The sequence below is a fragment of the Fukomys damarensis genome, unplaced genomic scaffold (genome assembly GCF_012274545.1).
Source record: "Fukomys damarensis isolate Sample0158 unplaced genomic scaffold, DMR_v1.0_HiC HiC_scaffold_16, whole genome shotgun sequence".
Lineage (NCBI taxonomy): Eukaryota > Metazoa > Chordata > Mammalia > Rodentia > Bathyergidae > Fukomys > Fukomys damarensis.
In genome coordinates, this window is record NW_022900928.1 from 84,435,171 (window position 1) to 84,456,848 (window position 21,678).

A 21,678-nucleotide genomic window follows, 5' to 3' on the forward strand; every position below is an offset into this window, starting at 1 on the left:
GCCCAGAGAAAAGCATCTAAGAAAAGTTGGAGGCTGCCGAAGTCCCAGGTAACTTGGATTACTGGTACTCACCTCAACTTCCACCTTCAAAGATTTGGCAAACCCAGTGAGCATTTCATAAAGGGAAGCCAATGATACATAAGAACACATTCTCCCAACTTTTCAAAGTGTCAAGATCAACTGCTAACCTTGGGCATGGCAGTGCATGTCTGTAATCCCAGTACTAAGGAGGCCATGCTGAGCCACAGCAATTTAGCTATTTGGTGAGGCCCTGTCTTAAATAAAAAATGCAGATGGCTAGGGATGTAGCTCAGTGCAAAGACCCAGGGGGTCAATCCCCAGTACCATAAACAAACCCAACCAAACCTGCCACCCATCAATACCACATTCTATGATACACTAAGTGTATACTGAATTCTACTGAAATACACAATTATGAACCATGTTGAACGAAGTTACACAATCTGACAAAAATTTCAACTATAAGACTGACATTATTAAATAATGATTTATAGACATTCTTTTCCAATTAAATCAATATTCTGCAGCAAGAAAAGGAGAGCCATTTTCAAATAGAATTCAAATATGATAAAGGATTTGTTCCAATAAATATTCTGAACTTAATTGGCTTAAATGGACCTAGGTGCTTCTCTCTGTAAAAAGTGTTCGCCATGACATTACCACATCCTTGAGCTGTTTATTTATTCCCCGTCTGGAGCCTGATTTACAGGCGATAAAGTACGATCTCGACCCACAGCAGCAGCAAGAGCCATCTGCTAATGGAACTCTCAACTGAAAAGTGACCAGCGACATGAGGTGACTCTTCCCAGGCGGGAGCATTCCTAGACCTCTCTGCACTTTGTCACAGTAACAATCACTAACATATGCATTAAGGAAAATTTAAATACATTACGACCCAATAAATACTAGAATCAATCAATATACAATTTTCTTCTCTTCAAGATTTAATGTTCAGGTACCACATTATTAGTGCTCTACTATTATATTTACTTAGACCCAGACAATTTTTTAGCATGTTGGTACAAAGTTAACCATTTATAATCAGATGATAATCACATGTGTTTTAGAAACTGTCACTCCCATAGGAATTTCCATGCTGAAAGCTATGTAAAGAGTATCTTAAATGTGTGCAGCAAAATTAACCATTTTCAAATAGTAGTTTTTAAAGTAAGATTTAATATTTAAATTCATTTATTTATTTTATAAATCTTTATCTGGTTATCATAAACAGACTAACCGGCCAAAAATAATACATAAAAATTTTGATTAGCATGTACTGACATGCCATTTGAATGGGGCTCAGTGTGATCAATTAACACATGTACAGCTTATGCTGAACAAATCCCTGAGTCCACACTCCACCCCTGCACACCTTCTAGGAATTCCATGTCCACATGTAAGCCCTCTTCTTTGTTTTCTTAAACTTGCAGATGACAGAGTGCAATACTTGTCTTTCAGTGTCTGTATAACTACATTTAAAAAATGTCCGTTCTGGCCTACCTTGCAAGTGCAAGGATCCGAGTTTGATCCCCAGGTACAAAAAAAAAAAAAAAAAAAAAAAAAAAAAAAAAAAAAAAAAAAAAAAAAAAAAGTCCATTCTGATGCAAATGACAGGATTGCACTCTTCTTTCTGTTTTTTTTGAAACAGGGTCTCAAGTAACTCAGGCTGGCCTTGAACTCCGGGTGATCCTTCTACCTCATCTCCCAACTGCTAGGACTGTAGGCATACACTACAGACCTGGCTTCAATTTCACTCTTCTTTACAGCTTAAGAATGTGTAATTTCCTTTGCATATATATAAATCCCCGAAAAGTGAGACTACTGGGGCATACAGGAGATCTATTTGTAGTTTTCTTTTAAAACAACATATTTTATTATTAAAGCAGATAAAATATATTCGAGTGCATTAGACATTTAACCAATAAAGTGCCTACTTTGGATTATCTGTTGTTTTCTGAGGAACTTCTACACTTCACAATGGCTATACTTACATTCCTACTAACAAAGTATTAAGAGTATCCTCTTTCCATATTTTCACCACTATTTGTCTTTCTGTTTTTTGTTTGTGAAATTAGGCAATGAAACTAGCAGGGCTTTGCAATGAGCCACCTTTCCAGAATTTTTAATTTATTTGATGAGACAAAGTTGCAAAATTTCCCAAACTGGGCTCAAACTTGAGATCCTCCTGCCTTAGCCTCCTGAATAGCTGGGATTACAGGTGTGTGCCTCCATTTCTGGCCTTGATAATAGCCACTTTAAATGGGGTAAGATGGTATTTCAATGTGATTTTGATTTGCATTTGCCTGATGGCTAATGATATTGAGTGTTTTTTGCATGTACTTGTTGGCTATTTGGATTTCTCCTTTGGTAAATGTCTGTTGAAATCATTTGCCCATTTTAAAGTGAATTATTAAAGTGATTTTTTAGGCAGTTTTCTGAGTTCCTCATGTATTTGGTGAGAACCACTGGATTTACAGAATATCACAGGTGAGTCTGGCAAAATAAAGGCTCATATTTTATTGTTTTTTTTGGGGGGTACTGGGGATCAAACTTGGGTCCTTGCGTGCTTGTGAGGCAAGAGCAGAATCACTGAGATAAATCACCAGCCCTAGGCTCATTTTTATTTTTGTTCCTTTTATCAATTTAGAAGGCTCTTAGGCTCATCTTTTTGAAAGAACTACAATACATCATTTTAAAGATTGTTTTGTTTTTGTTTTTAGTTTTTATTTTTTGGTACCGAGGGGACCTTGCACTTGTAAGGCAGGCAGCGGAAGCACTGAGCTAAATACCTGGCCCCATTTTAAAGATTTTTATTAAATGAGTTATGAAAGTTATATCCTCCAGAGTTTCACTAAGAAATGTGCAAGATCCCGGGATCCATCCCCCACATCACCAAAAAGGTTTTTTTGAAATATCTAACACACCTGTGACAGAAAAGTCTTTTTGATGATATCTGCACACCCTATAATCCCAGCATTTTGGGAGGCTGAGGCAGGAGGATCATAAGTTTAAGCCCAGACTGAGCAAGTTGGTGAGACCCTGTCTCATAATAAAAAAAGAGAAAAGCCCAGGACCTTTGCACTAAGCTACACCCCTAATTCTCCTCCCCCAGGGTTGAGGTAACTAAGGAAAGCAAGGCCATTTCACTGGCAACTGACATCAAAGCCACCACTGCTCCAACTAGAAGAGGGTCCAACATGGTCTGGATGTGGGGTGTCCCCAAGGTCTCCCTGGAATGCACCAGGGAGATTAACACAGTTTTCCTGGGACCCTGTGCCATCCCTGTTCTCGGTCTCTGGCTTCCTGGTTTACTACACAACCGCTTACCTCATATGTGCTCCTGACAACTGTGATACCACCTATCACGAGGACCATTCCACAGCCACCCAATGTGGGCACTATGCTCAGAACTTGCGAAACAGTGAGTTCCAGGAACCTTTCTTCCTAAAGTAACCTGCCCCAGACACTATTACAGTAAGAGAAATGGGCTAATGCATGTTGTGTCTTCATGTGAGAAAATGACCTGTTTAAATCTATGATAAAAAATCTGTTGTCAAATTCATGGCTGAAATCAGTCATTTCAGCGAGGTGCCTGCGGATAGATACCCTTTGTTGCTGTGGATGTGTAGGGTCCAGTGGAAGGTGTTACTGTCCAAGAATGCTTCAAGTCAGAGTAGCAAAATCTGGAATCTGAACCAAGTGAGGCACCACTTACCCCACCAGGGGCTCCGAGGAAAAGAGACAATGAGCCAGGATGTAGAATTACAGCAGCATACAGATACCACTGGACACACAGTTACTGTGGGGTTCCAGGACCTCATTTCTGGTGATATGCTCAAAAGAAAAAAAAAGGAAGACAATCCAAGTGTCCATCGATGGATGACTGGAAAAACAGAATGGAGAGGTACCAGTCTTTTCTCCCTGATCAGCACTTTCAGAATGCCTCCCAACTCTTCCCCTGCAGTGCCCTCAACCTCTCTGTACACAGACCCCAATTTCAAGACCAGTCTCTAATCTCCCTGACTACCTTTCTGTTTTCTACACACCCTTTCCCTAACCGACACTGCAGTCAAAGGCCAAGACTGAACCTATCCAAAACTGGTAAACCAAATAGTAGCTGTTTGTGCAGGTCCCTCACTGTCCTTGCTGGGGAGCCAAATCTGCAGAGGCCATCCATTCCCTTTCTCCTTTCCAGACCAGTTTGGTCTTGTCCTTTTCAGCCCAGACAAGCACATTTTTCACAGCATTGCAATGAAAACATCATGAGGATAACCCAAGTGCTACCAACATCCACAGACAACCAACAAGGAGTAACAGGAGACCGCGTACTGAGAAACACTGCAGCAGAGGAACCCTGAAAACGTGACGCTGAGCACATGGAATTTGTGCCCAGAGGTGACATGTTGCTGACTCTGAGTACTTACTATACCTGGCCAGAAGAGGCAGGGCAAGGTGTTGGCCTGGGCTGGGGAGGGTGATGTAGTGTTCTAAGATGGAAGCCACAGACCTGCACTTCAGACAGGCGAGCTACAGAGTGTGTGGCACACATCTCAGGAAGCCTGTTTGTGAGTCCAGTGGCTGCTGCACAGTCCTCCCAACATGACCCTTCCTCCACCAAGCACAGCATAGCTAACTCAGCCTCACTTAGCTGAGACCTTTGTCACTGAGCCAGATTCCAAACTCTTTCACTTGGACCTTGTCTTTTCACACCCATGCCCCTCTCTCACTAAAAACATAGGAGTCTCACCACCATCATGTGCTCACAGCCCTAACTCCTTGCTACCCACAGCATGATGTTCAAACTTTTCATCACAGAGTACAAGGCCTCATGTATAGCTGCTGCTGCTTCTACAGTTGGCAGACATCTCCTGCAAAGGATCAGAGAATAAATACATTAGCTCTGCTCAGCTCTGCCCTGTAGCGCAAATAGGAAAACATGCATGTGAGCAGGCCTTGCCCAGAGCTGTGGTGTGCTAGACACTGATCTCAAGTTACCTCCAGCCATCATGGACTTGTGGAAGCCACAAGCACTGATTATAGTCCTTGCCACATAATCCAGTCTGTTCCTAAAAATGTGCTGGAGAGGGGACCTTAAATATTAGGTACCTGCCATATATGTGCCCTAAGGAATTCATCAGGTAGGCTTTTACCTACCTACAGAACAACACCCATAACAGAACTAAAGACCCATGAGTTCCATGAGACTAATTCTATTGAATAACAACCTTATAGGTAGGTATGCTCTGCACATCATGCAGTGACACTTTTGAGAACCGGTTGGAGTCAGTTCATTCTGCTGCCCTGCAAGAAGCACACTCCAGATGAAAATCCATAAGGCAACAAAGAGAAAGAAATTCAATAAAGTGGCCCAGGCTCCCTGGCAGCCAATGCTTGGTGCTAAGTAGACAGTGGCAAAGGAAGAAAAAAACAGATGCTTCCTCCCCGAGATAGATGAGCCCTCTGGGCCCTGCTGCAATGAATTTGCATGCTCTGTCCTCAGTTCTAACTGGGTTCTGACTCAGAGGCAGTGCATGGAGTATGGATTCTCCATCATCCTAGTGAGGCCTGGGAGCTAGGAGCCTGATCACTGGACACCTGTGAGACCTGCCCCATGCACCAAGTCTCTCACATACAAATGCCACCAGACCCATGAGAACAATGGGTGATTCTCTCCTCAGCTTTGACAGTTTTGGGCTAAGTTTCAGCTCCAGATTTCATTGGAATAACTGTTCAGCTATAATGTTCTGAAATTAGCAATCGTCAACATTTACTTAAAATGTAAAGAAATAAAATAAAACAAATATACTCCAGATATAAAATCTTGTCTGTTAGTAACCAATGAAAGTAACATTTTTTTTGGGCTAAAAGTGACTGTGGAGGAGCAGCTGTGACCTCAATCCTAAGGCACGCTCCAGTCTAGGACAGGCCCCAGGCACCCTTGTCTCTTTTCAAAACTTGAATCAGGGGAACACTGAACAGAACCTGAAATCTCTGCTCATTACATAATTAATTATTCCCCTTTCATTTACAATGAAGGCCAAGCCAGTCTAAGCAGATGGCTGACAGATGGACCGTCCTGGCTCCTAGAGCATCACCAGATTATCATCCTCAAATGTACAAGTTTTTATAGGATTTTCGCAAAACATATAGAACATACTTAAATCACATTGGACATGGTCTTCCATCTCACAGTACTTTAAAATTACTTAACTTAAAAAAACATACTAGGTAAAATAAATAAGTTACACATGTGTAAATACCGAATAGTTTCTCTGGTGTGAATAAACTCTAATAGTACATAAGATCCTAATGAGATAATCAACAATGTGAAACAGGAATAAAAGGGCTAAAGGTGTAGGGAAAGTGGGAAGGGTAGGGGAAAGGTAAGAAGGGAAAGGAAAAATATAGGAGAAAATGAAAAAATGGAAATAAAATGTAAATGGGGAGGGGAGGGGGGGTGAAGGGAGGGGAGGGACAAGGGGAAAAAATGAGAACCAAGACCTGTCATGCAAAGGTACAAGATCCCAGTAATGAATGTAACTGTACTGTATACCTAAAATGTACCAATAAACTCAATGAGGAAAAGAAAGAAAGAAAGAAAGAAAGAAAGTGGAAGGACTCCACAACAGTCACGATACAATCTTCTGTGCCTTTGCATGTTATGACTGCCAGTTTAAGCACATGTCAATGTGACTGGAAAGCAGAGGGACGTTAATGTAAAAAAAAAAAAAAGTAAAGACATACGAGGGTCTAGGGATTTAGCTCAGTGGTGCTGCCACCTGCCCTGCAAGCACAAGGTCCCAAGTTCAATCCCCAGTACCAAAAAACAAACAAACAAAAACCAACAATAACAACCACCACCACCACCACCACACTAAATCATTCCCTTTCACCATTATCAAGAAAGTGTGAGTGGTTTTAAAATACTTAACAGTATGATCTCTAAGCTTTAGATGACTTCTAAGGCTCCATCTTTTGCCCCCTCCTCTGGTAGGGGGGATTGATCTCATGAGCTTGCATTTCCCAGGCAGGTGTGGTGCCACTGAGCTACATCCTGGCCCTCTAAGTTGTAGGTGACTTTAGTAATGCTTTATAAATACACCAATCACTTTTACGTATGCAATTAGTACGCACATAATATATAAGGAGGAAATGTAGTTGTCATGTGAATAAATACTTAGAGTCATCAAAGTTAGGCTAGTAATTATGCATATACACAGAAACACAGGACAGCATTTTGAGACCTATTTTTACACAGAGATTACATTACCTTTCCCAGCATTCTGCCCAGGAAGTAGTAATGTCTTGCGAAAGAGTCTCCCACAAGCATCTGAGCAGCGGGGCTGGGGTACAGAAGCCCTTCATTAGTAGTTTTAAAGAACCCCTGGTTGGGGTTAAATCCTGATTTCAGGAGTTCATTTAAAAACTCTCTGAAAATACCACCACCATCGATGCCAGCTTCATCCAGGCCATGGGCATTGAGCAAGTGCACACGGATCCGCTTTTTTAAATCAGGCTCTATTCAGAAAGGGAGACAAGAGAGGGAAGACGTTAAAAGAAGTGTCACACAGATCTTAGGGAAGGCCACTGAAACTGCTAGGGACATTTTCACAGAAGGCTCAACAAGGCAGTAAGTAATATTAAAAGGCAATGATTTCCCCCAGAGCGTGTGGTGCACAGAGAGAAAGCAGTCCCCTTCCACTGACATCAAGAATGGAGGTGGGAGGAAAGCAGGTGTTTAGGAGAAAATGAAATCATCCACCATGCCTTAAGGAGATGACAGCCCACAACATCTCAAAGGAGGAGAGTAGGATTAAGGAAAAAGGATGGCACCAGAGTGGATCATCATCCCTCAGAAAACTGAGAGAGACCTAACACTGGTGCTACAGAGCCCTGAGTGCAGCCACCATTCAGGATCATCAGCTCTGCTGTCTACCATGTCCAGTTCCTTCTCAGACCACCTCCAGGGACAGCAGAGCAGATCTGCGACTTTTGACTGACCTCTGTGTTAACACCCACACCTCCCCGGGATCTGCAATAAAATCCACACTTGTGCCTATAGCTCATCCCCACCTCACCCAGAGATAATAACAGCTACCACTGGGCTAAATCTCCGGCCCTTCTTTTTTCTTTTCCAGGTACCAGAGATCAAACTCAAGATCTTGTACTGGCAATGCAGGCAAGGTGCCACTGAGCTAATTCTCCGGCCCATCCTCTACAATCTTACCTACTATTCCTATGTGAAGGACATGGTTTTCCCTGATAATTATTTTCTATAAGCATACTATCTGCATCTATTTTGGTTAATATGATCATAAAATACATTCAATCTAAGTTCTGGATAAAATGCCAAAAGAAATCTAATCACCTAATTACAGATGCAACACACAAATATATTTAAATATTTCCTACCTTTACCTTTTAAAAAAATTTTTCTTGAGAAAAAGAGTCCCACTATGCAGCTCAGGCTGGCCTTGAATTCACTATGCAGCCCAGGATGGTCTCAAATTTCAGGTGATCCTCCTGCCTCTGCCTCCTGAGTGCTGGGAGTACAGGCATGTGCCACCATAACCTGTTATTTCCTACATTTATATACATTCTAACCTCTGAAATACCGGGGATTGAAAGTACAGCCTTTGTATTGTGCTATCTCCCTACCCCTTATAAATTTTTATTTTGACAGAGGGTCTCAACTAAGTCACTAAGTGGCCCACCAGGCTCTCAATGTGCTGGGATTATAGATGTGTATCACCACACCCAGCTTAATACCCAATTTTAAGAAAGTATTTTCTTGTCAAATAGAAAATTTTACAAACTGACTGCCAGTGGTTAGCAGGAGTAGGTTTTGTAAAAACTGTAAAGTGAAAATATTCAAATGTGGTTCTAGGTGGGAGACCTTCATGCATGGCTGGAAATGAGATTCCACAATTTCCTAAAGTTTACTTCTTACACAGTAAGATGCAAGAGTGCCAAAGTGCTTTCAGCATCAAATCTAGCGTTGGAGGTTACTGACACTACCTGTTTCCAGGACAAAAGAAAATTTTAACTGTTAGCAAAATTTTAAAGAAAGAAAACAGAAAAACATATTAACATGATTTTACTTATTCCATTTCTTTTTCAAATGAAACAAAACTAACCAACCAATGCATGCACAAGAGTGGAGCCAACCATGGGCCAGGGCAGAGGCTGTGTGCCACATCCCAGGTGGAGGGCCTGGCAGGGCACAGCTCAGAAGAGCTGCACTGCAGTGGCCCTGCAGCTCCCACAACACTCCCAGGAGGTGACGACTGCTTTGCGCTCTCCACGGCACTGTCACACACAGGCAATTTTGCTGCACGGCAGAGGAGTGGACAGTGCAGTTGGTGCCCCTGAGTTGAGTCTGATCCCATCCTGCCCAGGTTCACGGGCAGCCACCCACTTCTCTGAGTGTCACTTGGGCAGCTCTTGTAACAGTCACCCCAGTCTATAGAGCTTCCTCCCACAACACAGTAAGACAACAAATGTCCACAGGGACCAACTCTAATGGCTGGATGACATATGGGATAATCACATTAATTGATTATATGTAAATGATTAGCCAACAAAGCAGCTCAAACCTTTTCTCTTAAGTAAATTAAATGTTCCAAGATATTTAATTTCTTGAGCAAAAAGCCAAACAAGTTTAACACACGATTTAAAAACTCTTATTCATAAGGCCTAAATTAGATAGTATTTATTAAAACTTTAACCATTATAGCAAAAATATTACACAGAATTTTCCAAATTCTTTAATCCTCATGCAATTTCCAGCATGTACTAGAAAGCTTCTGAGTAATTTTCAAAGCTTAAAACTTCATTAGGAAATTCAGAGCTTGTTATATAGTTGGGTAGCAATGTCTTAAAAAACCACATACATGAAAAAACTTACAGTTAATTTAAAACTGCCAATAAGCACTCATTTTGGACAAGAAGCACACATGCATGTTCCAGCGGAACATGGTACCCTGATTACTCCTTAACCCAAATGCAGCTCCAAGATGCAGGCAGGGAATTTCACTCCTCAGGAACCTCTCACAGTAAACACTGTGCTCTGCTCTAAACAGACCACCCATCACATCACATTTAAGGTTTTAACCTATTGTGTTTTTTCCCCTGGGGTTCAATCACAAAGCCAACAAAACTTGTGCAACCCACTCTACACACTGAGCAAAGGGTAAATGATTCTCTGCAGGTTGTGAGAGGGAAAGATAAACATGGAACATACAGAAATGCTGCATGAGAAACTCTGGATTCATGTAGGAGGTGCACGGATCCCACCCCCCAAGGCATGCTTACCTATAGTCCCCAGCTAGACTGCCAGGCAGGAAGCAATCAGGCCGCCTGGTTTGGCTCACGTTTCATTAACATTTGGAAAACAATACTCAAGACACAAGGAATCTGCCAAGGTGGCAAGCTCACAATCTGGTTCAGACCTCAGTTCGCAAAACACTGGGCTTCCAAGAGACATGGCACTGAATGAAGGACAAAGGCAAATTATACCCAAAAACGTCCTGGAACGGAACAGGGAAACACTTCTGGTCAACTTTCCTCCACCTCAGGATGGGTAATAACTGGTACTACACAGTGGAAGTTGTTTTCTTAGAAGAAAATGAAACTGCTTCCCTCAGAAAAAAGGAAAAGGGAACTGCTATTTTGTATCTAAAAACCTACCATTAGTTGAAGGTCTGATACAGGTTTCCCCTCATTGTATATCATGAACATGTATTTTGCAAAGGCACAAAGACCCATCACCGTGTGTGTGTGTGTGTGTGTGTGTGTGTGGGGGGGTACTTTACATAAGCTGATAACAGGACATTTTCTAAGAGTATCAAATGGTAACATAAGACAAAGCACTGATCTTCAAGTACTACCCAAATTATTGCTACAGTGTAATTCTCTTTTACTGTTTATAAAGAAATCTTGATTGCAGTAGCATTTATTTCAGTATATTTCATGTGACTTACAATTGGTATTTACATGAATAGGAAGCACATTAAAGTTTAGAGACAGAGAATGATGGGAGGAGGGGGAAGTTTCTAGCCTTTAAAACACCCAATAAATTAAAGGCAATTAGTGCAATAATTGCAAATTTTAGGAATATCATGATAATGTACAGCTCCCAAATTTGATCAACCCTTCCTGTCAGTTTTATAAAGTCATTCTATTTTAATTTTACTTTTTAAAAAAGTTATTCTACAGAACCAGGAATTGTAGTGTACACCTATGATCCCAGCACTCAGGAGGCACAGCGGGACCACGAGTTTGAGTTCAAGGCGAGCCTGAACTACATAAGGAGACCCTGTTAAAAAAAAAGGCATTCCAGAACAGTGGTGGCAAACCTATGCCATGCGTATTTATTTATTTTTATTTATTTATTTGGTTTTTGGTACCGGGGATTGAACTCGGGTCCTTGCGCTTACAAGGCAGGCCACCCAACCACTGAGCTAAATCCCCGGCTATATTTCTTAAGATGAAAGATTTTAATATACAAATTTTTAATATGTATCAAAATCTCAGTATTAAGGTTTAACAGCAGTGTTGGCACTCTACAATAAATAAGCAGGTTTTGGGCACTTGTCTCTAAAAGGTTCACCATTACGGTTCTACATGATGATGGACACAAACTTTAATAATAGTTTTCTAAAATGATTGTCCAGGGCAGGGGATTTAGCTCAGTGGTTCTGCTGCCTGCCTCATAAGCACAAGGTCTTGAGTTTGATCCTTGGTACCAAAAAATTAAAAAATAAATAAATAAATAAAATGATTGTCCAGCTTTGTCTTGCCATTTATAAACAGAGAATTATATAATACCATTTTCTGGGGACAGTTTGTCATAAGCATCTTCATAAATATAGTTTCTTCTTATTGTGACATTAATTCCATCCAGAAATGGGCCATCTCCTTGAACTTCTTGCTTATCTGCATAAATCAACCTTTGAAAGATCTAATAAATAGAGGAAATTGCAAGGAAGGTTATCAAAATAGATTCTTTGTTATAATACACGCAATTAAGGGGAAAATCTGCTAAATAAGTTTTCATTTTGTATCTCCATACTCTTACATTTCAACAGCCAAAATAGCAAATGTTGATTTTATCAATAAATGAGTAATACGAATAATACCAAATAATATGAATTAATAGCATTTCCTTTTTTGTTCTGTTCTGAGATATGATCCTACTATGTTGCCCAGGCCAGACACAAGCTTACAACGATCTCTGGCCTCAGCTTTCCAAGTAGTTGGGATCACAAATACAGACAACCACATCTGGCTACATATTTCAAACTTAGAGGACTTTGAGCGGTGCCACTGAGTTACAGACTGGGACTAACTGAAGTCTTCCCCTCCAACCCCCGAACCCAGTGTCAGGGATCCAACTCAGGACCTTGCATTTGCAAGGCAGGTACGCTGCCACTGAGCTAAATCCCCAGCCCTACTTATTTCTAATACTGCTGCTTTTCCCCATATTATAATAAATTTTGGAAATCGGTGCTGTAGTATATTTCATTTATAAATCTTCATAAAAGCATAGGGGTGGAGGGAAGAATGAATTGCCCTGTAAAGCAGCACATGCGTACAAATGGGAATAACTATACAGTGAAAGTTAAGTAATTTTTTAGATGTTGAAAATCCAGCAGAGGGAGCTCAGGAATTAGGTTCTGTGAGGCCTGTGTTTGTGGTTTTCAAGGAAGAGACATCAACAGCATCCAAAGCCACTGTCTTTTGTTCACCCCACAGAGCTTGCAGGCTAAACACCATCTTAAAGTCATTACCTGAGCATAGAACCTGTTAACTTCCAGACATTTTCTAAATACAGCCACAGAATATAAAGCATTTTAAATTAAATTTGGAAACAGATACATGTACAGTTTCATACATTAGTTAAAATCAACTGGCAAGGATTTATCTGTTCATTTCATTTTTACAAAATATTAACTTTCACACGAATGTACAAAAACATACCTTTACTAATTTTGCATTTTAACAATAACACAAATTCACCACAGCAAAGGTAGGCTCCTCAGACCCCCATGAGTCACTGCCAGTGCAGACAGGCCAAATGCTTTCTGTCTCTACACAAAGGCTGGGTGGGACTTACAACCTACCCAGACGGCATCAATGACAGCATGTAGAGACTTTTCTCGATATTAAGAGGCCAAGCTCTCACAAGGTGGAGCAGTGGGTCAGAAGAGAAGTCATACCTTCACACGCTCCTCAAAGGGGACCACGAAAGGCAGTTCTGTCAGGATGGCAAGTTGCCGCTCCTCAGACACTGACAGCGGTGGGGACTCCATTCCCACTGTAACATATGAAGAGGACTTATTCGCTCATTTCTACTTTTCCACTTCTACTGGCGGATACGTCAGTCTAAAGACCACCAATATTCTACTAATTCCCCTACCTACCCTCATTCCACACACACAACCCCAGCCCAGACTAGCATCTCTGAGGTCACTCCATTCACAGGCACTGTCCAGGCAGCACAGGGTGGGGCCAAGGGCTTCACTAACACAGCCTTGCTTCACAATGGAGACCTCTGTGTCAAGCCCCACGAATCCTTTGAATACAGCCTGATGAAGTGAGGTCTGAGAATGCCAGAGCTGAGGTGGGATGTGCCCCGGCCTAACCTTGCCTAGGAGAAACCAATCCTCAATAAATGTGTTCCCACAAGAGAGCTGAGCATTGCATAGGCAGCTGAGGCTTGTCCCTTCCAAACTGTCTTCAACCAGGAGGCAAAACCTTAAAGATTTTCTTCAGTTTATTAGATAACTCTAAAATCTGTTAAAGTCGACATATAAGGAGAAGCTATACAAAATGCATTTGGTTGTAGTATTGCATAATTTACTCAACAATTACAAGGTAAATGTACTTAATGCTCACTAACTGCAAGGCAGGTACCAGGGAGATCTTTCCATTATTTTTAATGGCACTAACAGCAGCAGGATCTAAGGGAACCCAAGTTCACATATGATTGCCACTGCAATCATATTTTTTCCTCCTCATAATTACTCTATGAAACTCTCACTGGGCTTGGAATTCTTCAAGTTCAATCTCTGTATATCACTATAAAACAAATTCATTTTGGTAGTTGAAATTCTACATAAGATTCAACTAATTTTTAACAATCAGCCAATGAAAATATCAATCAAGAATTATTTCTGCATGTTTGATGATATAACAGAACTTAGTAAGAATTCAGTAAATTCTCAAAACACAGCCATAAAGATTAAAAACCGACAGTGCTTAAAAAAGAAAAAAAGACACAGCTGGGGATGTATTTGTGGCAAGTGTTTAAGGTCCTGAGTTCAATCCCTGGTACCAGAAAAAAAAAAATAAAAAAAAAAATAAAAAAGACAAACCATAAACTAGGACAAAATATTTGCAAATCACCTGATAGCAAACTTTTTTTTTGGGAGACAGTGTCTCACTATGTAGTTGAGACTGCCCTGGAACTCACTATGTAGCCCAGGCTGGTCTCGAACTCACAGCGATCCTCCTGCCTCAGCCTCCCGAGTGCTGGGATTACAGGCGTGTGCGACCATGCCCGGCTTGATAGTGGACTTTTATGCAGAATATATCAAAGACTTTCAAAACTCTGTAAGTCAAAGGCATGAAAAATATTCAATTATCACCAGCTTGGAAATACAGATCAAAAGCATAACTACACACCCTTTGAAGTAGCTGATATAATTAGGCTACGGAGCATATGGATGGCCCACACTGCTAGTCAGAATAACACATGGGGCAGTTACTCTAAGAAAAAGGTTTTCAGTTTTGTTTTCCTGGTGCTGGGGGGATTGAACTCAGGTCCTTGCACTTGCAAGGCAGGCATCAGCACCACTGAGCTAAATCCCCAGACCAAGTTTTCAGTTTTTTGTAAAGTTAAGTACACATTTGCTACATAACTCAAGACTCTTACTTCGTGATATTTATCCAAAAGGAAAAAAAATGTATGTTCACAACTAAAGAATGAAACCACTGTCCCTACACAGGGGAATCCATTAGCAAGCTATGGCACATACACAGTGAAGTTTTATAGGCCACAAAAGGGATCACCCGGGCCCATGCAGCCCAGGCCTTGCACTAAATAAAGAGCCACTCACAGACAACCTGCAGATGATTTCACTAAATACCTTCATAAAGGTAAAATAACAGGGTCAAGGAAACAACTACTGGCTGCCAGGAGCTGGGTGGGGAGGTGCTGGTCCCAGGAGCCTAAGGTTCTTCAGTGTTGTCAAAACTATTCAGTGGGTGGCCGAGGATTTAGCTCAGCGGTTTGGTGGCCTGCCTTGCAAGCACAAGGACCCAAGTTCAATCCCCTGTACCAAAAAAAAAAAAAAAAACCCTACTCAGTGGGGTTGTTTCTAGTAGTGGGTTTAAGACTGTGCATACTCACCCAGAAACAGAACCACAACCTATAGAGCCAATACTGCTATTCACACCTTGGCTCAGTAACCCCATGAAAGCAGGGAGCACAGCAGTGCAGGGGTACTCACCCTCCACAGTAGACTGCAGCGGGCCAATCCTCCCCATCCTTCGGAACCTCCACACATGTCTGGATGCTGGCACATACAGCTGGGTGACCTATGGGGACATGCCACACTCAACACTGCTGTCCAAGCCTGAACAGGACTGCCTTCTCCATCCAGCTCTCCTGACCAGGCCACACTGCCATATCCCCACTAATGCTGGCTGACTCTTGGTGCTTTTGTGTTGAATTGCTAATTATTTGCCTTAATGATGTATAGTATCTGGGAGTAGTAAATCCCCAAAGCAATTTAATAACTGCATTACAAAGTAAAATACATCATGCTTAAAATTAACAACTCTTTACCATTAACAAACGTGTATTTCCTCATAAAGTTATTTTTTTAAGTGACTTGGTTAAATGAGTATCTAAGAAAGATAGGTACAGGATACGTCTTCTTACATGTCATTCCTCTCATTCCTTATCTTGGTCTTTTGTGATTTTTAATGAATAAATGAGCCTTTATTTCCCATAGTTGGGAGTTGTGCTCATTACACTCTCATCGTACTGCCACCCTGCTCCTGTGCTCTTGTCCCAATGTAGTGGTGCACTTTCATCACAAAACCCTACACTGCTGACCACTGCAGACTGCTGCCTCCCAAGCACAGGCGTATACCCAGGGACAGATTGTGTTGACCCAAAGAACCTAGGCCATAGCTGGACACATGTCCTCCCATCTGCTAGGTTCTTTCCCAGGCTCCAGTTAGAAAGGCCCACTAAGCAGCTCACAGATGGGTGACCTAGTCCACACTCTTCTAAGTTAGCAGCTAGAAAAGACCCATAACAGAAAGATTAGAGACCACACACTATCTGGTCAACCCTGGAAAGGCACACCAAAAGCTCATGACTTGTTTCTTTGTAAACAGTATCCGAAGTAATGAGTGACTGTCTATGTGCTACAAATGCACACAGTGAAGTTGTTTCTGTTTAGTACTGATGAGCATACAATGCAGCTGACAGTATTGCCTTCCAATCACTGTTCCCTTTCTCAGGACCTGAGCACTTCTCTTGTGGTAGAGTTCCTCTCCCCTCTGGCCAGTATTCTCAGACCTAGGGCAGCCATGGCCCTGAATGTAAGCCTGCATCCATCCCCTCATAGGACTCACTGTTCTGTGCCTGGAGAGTGGGCAGAGCAAGGACAAAGGTGTGACCACAGGTGAGCTGTCTCTTGGGGATAGTTATGCCTCACTGGTCTTGTAAACGTCTCAATTTTGTTCCTGCCAGTCCTTCTACTCCCTCTCCCAGTTCCAACTCTGAAAACCCCAAAGGAAAACATCTATGGTCCTCTGTTAACATTACTTTCTTTTATCCTCCTGCACTTGCTTTAGATCCAGGCTTTGTAATACACAAACCAACCTGGGTGTCCTCAGTTTGTGCTATATTTGTTCTAATGTACTAAAGAAGTTCACTGGATTTAGATCCAGATCTGAGTAGCAAATGTGTGACTGCTCCTTTATAATATCAAAAACAAGGTCTGCCTCTTACGGTGATGGAATCAGAATGCATATCTTGGGGCCGGGGATTTAGCTCAGTGGTTCGGTGGCCTGCCTTGCAAGTGCAAGGACCCGAGTTCAATCCCCGGTATAAAAAAAAAAAAAAAAAAATGCATAACCTTTAATATTTAGTTATACAACGAAAAAATTAAACATTTTAAAGGACTGAATTCTCTTCCCAAAAAGACAAAATCCAAAAAAAATTTTTAAATAAAACTATCAAGATCTTTCAGTAACACCTTATCTGCTTTAATGTCTTCTTGTTCTGACAGCCAGTGATTTGGAGGACAAAAGTTTCTCCTGGTGTCCCTGGACTTCAGCATTTTCACTAAGTTGGTGATAACCTGGAGAAAGAGAAAAGGACCATGTCATACAAGTACTCAGCACCATAATGTCACACAGTGAGCACCACTGCAGCCCGGCACGAGGAATACATACTGTTGGGATGGGACATGCCTCCTATGCATGCATGGAAAAAAATAAGCTTCAGGACTCCCACTACTGCAGCCATGGAAGAGTCCACTCTTACGACTCCAAGTACACAGCCAATAAATTTAGAAAAACTAACTCAAGTATATGCGTACAATAATGGCCTTTTCTCTTTCTCTCTTTTTTGGTAATGGGGATTGAACCCAGGCCTTTTGCACTAAGCTATATCTCCAGGCCTTTTTTTTGAGACAGGGTCTTGCTGTATAATTCTAGATTGGCCTTGAACTTCATGTGTAATCTAGGTTGGCCTCAAACTTGAAGGGATTCTCTTACCTCAGCAACCTGAGTGCTGGAATTACAGGCATGTGCCACCACACCCGGCCCAGCCATCCCCAAACCTTTAAAACACTTTTTAAAAACCAGATTTAAAAAAAAAAATTGTTTTGTTTTTGTGGTACCGAGGATCAAACTTGGGCCCTTGTGCTTGCAAGGCAGGCTGCAGAACCACTGAGCCAAATTCCTGGCCCAAAAAACCAAATTTTGAGACAAGTTCTGAGAAAGTTGCCCAGGCTGGGCTCAACTTGTGGTCCTTCTGCCTCAGCACCATCAAATCTGGCTGACAACAGTCTGAAAACTATAGGCGAGGGCAGGGATTTGGCTCAGTGGTTCCGCTGCCTGCCTCGCAAGTGCAAGGACTCGAGTTCGATCCCTGGTACCAAAACAAACAAACAAACAAACACCCCAAAACTGTAGGCAAGTTAGTGCTTATGGTATAAAACAAACCTGGAAATACAGTAGCTAATCCAAGCCGCAGTGAGGGTCAGCTCTATTTCTGCCACTGTAAAAGCTTTTCATATTTTTCTGAGAAACACATTATCAAGGATAAAGGGAGCAGCACACTCTGGGTCTGTCTCACATATTCCAAGAAGAAATATAACTTCCACATCCCTGCCACAAGCCTCCAATTCAACAAAGGTCTCCTCAGCAAGCCTATCTGGACACAGTGGTAGCACCTTCTTTGTTGCTCTGTAGAAACAGCTCCCTTATGGGATTAGTGTGAATGTTGGACTGGTCTCTCCGTGGCCCTGGTCTACCTCCTGTGTGGTGACCAAACTCCTGTGCAACAGGAACACTGGGGATGGCCTCAGGCTTGCCTCAGGCTGACCACAGGATTTACATGCAATGCTGTGCTTGACCTCACACCCTTCACTCCCAGACACCAGTCAGTTACACTTTTCAGAAGCAAAGACTGGATCTCAGGGACCTATGTCACATTACATGTCCCATCTTTGTGGGGGACAAACTGAGGTCACCACAGAGCTATTCTAAGCTCAGCACAAGCTGTTTGACATCAGGATGGGGCGTGACCTAGCTGAATGAGCAGTCAAAAGCCTTCTTCTGTTCTCAACCAATCAGATCAGCATTCAGTGAGCTTGGATGCACTCACTATGACACTGCCCAAACTCTCCCCTCCTATACACCACAGCTGTCAACACACACTCTGGGCTAACTCGAAGACTCCACTGCATTGCGGTCTGGTGCACATGAGCAAGGAGCCTGTGCAAGACTATGCCAAAGGCCGGGCTGCCAAGTCCAACACAACTCACCCACTCTTCACACTCCTTTCCATCCAATCCCTGCTGATGAGGAAGGACACTCATTCTTCTATGGGTCAAAACAGTCACATGAATAAGGCAATTAATGCCACCATTTACATTCTTCTTTTAAATTATTGTGTCACTAAACATGAAAACTTTCAATATATGATCTTCATGTATTTTCATATTGTAAATATAAAAAAGCAGCAATCACACACTGTCTCTAAAATGTCCTAGCACAAAGATCCTCTTTTGAAAGGGCTGGGCAGGAAAGAGAAGGAAAGAAGACACAGAAGTGACCTGGCTCTGAGGAAATGTATCAGGAAGATGGCAAGACCGAAGTCACTGTGGGAATGCAGACCTGTGTGATTAAGGGTCAAAAGTGAGCTCAGGCAGAAGCTGTGCCCTGGACAGGGATACCATGGAGCACAGTATGCCTGACTCACATGTCAGGAAGAGTACCTAAGTCATAGCTGAATCCAATTTTGCAAAGCCAGGTCTAAGATTATAAAACTTGTCCAAACCAGGTTTGGTGGTGGATGCTTGTAAACCACAGCACTCTGGGGGCTGAGGCAGCACTACTTCAGATCAGAATCCACTGGAAGCAAGTTAGTGACTCAGCAAGTGTGTCTCAAAAAAAAAAAGGTCAGATGGATAACTCCTTATAAACACACAGACCCTTCACAGGAAGCCACCCAACAAGTGTCCAGATAAAGATTCTACATTAACTCTAAATTGATGTCTTCACAAGATCCCACACATGTGAGGGTTCACTGGCTATGCTGATCACAAGCAATGTCACTAACCAATGGTGGGAAGTACTCTTAAGCACAATCTGGATTCTCATATTGTAATGCAATATACCATTACCACATGAAGAATTTATACATACATTCGATGATTTAAAGCCATTTGTGTTACATCACAACATTTCTGAATGGAAGTAGCTGAAGTTTACTGTATCACAGCTGAAAGTAAATACATATAGTCCACATTTTGAAAGACAAATGGAAAACAAAATGACATTATAACATAAATGAAAACCTCTTTGATCCTGACTGGGATATATAAAATATGGTAAGTAAAACTCAACAGTGTAGGTAATTCTTTGCTCCTGACAGTGTTTTATTAGTAGTAAAAAGATGGATAAAAGTGATAAGATCCAAGTGGTACAAGCCGCCCAATGGGCCTGTCATGGATGTACCATCAGTAGTTCAAGCTGCCTGGCTGCAAGACATACAAATCACAGCCCTGCCGTGAACATGTTAAGAGACTCAGTACAAAGCATACTTAGCTGTACACATATGTACTCGACAGGTGTTTTAGGCGGCCAATGGTGACGTGGAAAGATGTATCAAATGAGAGCCTGTCTGATTCCTGGCTTCACAAAGAGGAGCAGTAAGAATGAAGTCTGAGGAATGTGAGGACAGCTTCCCCCAAAGAATGGAAGGTGAGATGACTTAGTTGTGCTCTATCCTCTGTCTCAACCCCCACAGCCTGATTCCTCAGACAGGCTGGCTGAATGTCCACACTCTCTGGCGGTGAGGCAGGAAGCAGCAACAAGACTTGATCCTCTAACACAGAGCTGGGTCTTAGGCTGGACACCATGGGTGTGGAGGCCAACAACAATAACCCTAGCCAGTCTTTAGTCACCTCTTGGTGTGCCCCCCACCCCGTTATTAAGGCTGGAATATTTTCGGGAAAAAGAAATTCTACAGCACATGTTTAACACAAGAAATAATATCAAGAATCAACAAATGGGGTTATATTAAAATTTAAAATCTCTGCACAGCAAAGGAAACAACAGAGTAAAGAGACAGCCTATAAACTAGGCAAAAAAAGTTGCCAGCTATTCCAACAGAGGACTAAAACCTAGAATATACGAAGAATTTAAACAAATGACCCAATCACAAAATGGGCAAATTAAATGAACAGATACACTAAAAATAGGAAGTACAAATGGCCAATAAGTACATAAAAGTGTTCATCATCTTTAGCTATTAGTGAAATGCAAATCAAATCAATTCTGAAATCCCATCTTACCCCAGTCAGAATAGCTATCATTAAGAACACATCAAGAACATCAAAAACTAACAAATGCCAGTGAAGATGAGAAGAATAAGGAACACTTCCACATTGCTGTGAGAATGTAAACCAACATAACCACTACAGAAATCAGTATGGAGATTCCTCAAAAAATTAAAAATAGAAATTCCATTTGAGCCAGCACTACCTTTCCTGGGTGTATTCCTAAAAGAGATGAAGAAATCACTTTATAGTGAGCCATGCACAACTATGCTGACAACAGCACAACTTGTAACAGCTAAGCTCTCGATGTGGCCGAGATACCCATCAACAGATGAACGAATAAAGAAAATGGGAATTGTCATTTCCAAGAAAATGGATTGAACTTGAGCCAGTAATTTGAAGTAAGTCACACACAGTTAAATGTTGCATGGTTTCTTTTATATGAAAAACCTAAAATATAAATAAGGAGAAGACAGGACACAAAATGGCAGACTTTCTGAAGCTCAGTAACCAAAGTGAGACACAGGATAGAGGTAAAGGCATCCAAAAAAAAAAAAAAAAA

General features: G+C 41.7%; 1 protein-coding gene across 1 annotated transcript in view; it reads right to left on the reverse strand.

The window, feature by feature from the left end:
* Ube3c (ubiquitin protein ligase E3C) overlaps positions 1–21,678 on the reverse strand; it is a 96,955-nt gene that overhangs the window by 29,583 nt on the left and 45,694 nt on the right. The window contains exons 15-19 of the mRNA XM_010642348.3: positions 17,301–17,405; positions 15,537–15,624; positions 13,242–13,339; positions 11,851–11,983; positions 7,292–7,539 (exon numbers count right to left, since the gene is read on the reverse strand). Coding sequence (XP_010640650.1) covers positions 7,292–7,539; positions 11,851–11,983; positions 13,242–13,339; positions 15,537–15,624; positions 17,301–17,405 — 672 coding nt within the window. The remainder of the gene's footprint in view (positions 1–7,291; positions 7,540–11,850; positions 11,984–13,241; positions 13,340–15,536; positions 15,625–17,300; positions 17,406–21,678) is intronic.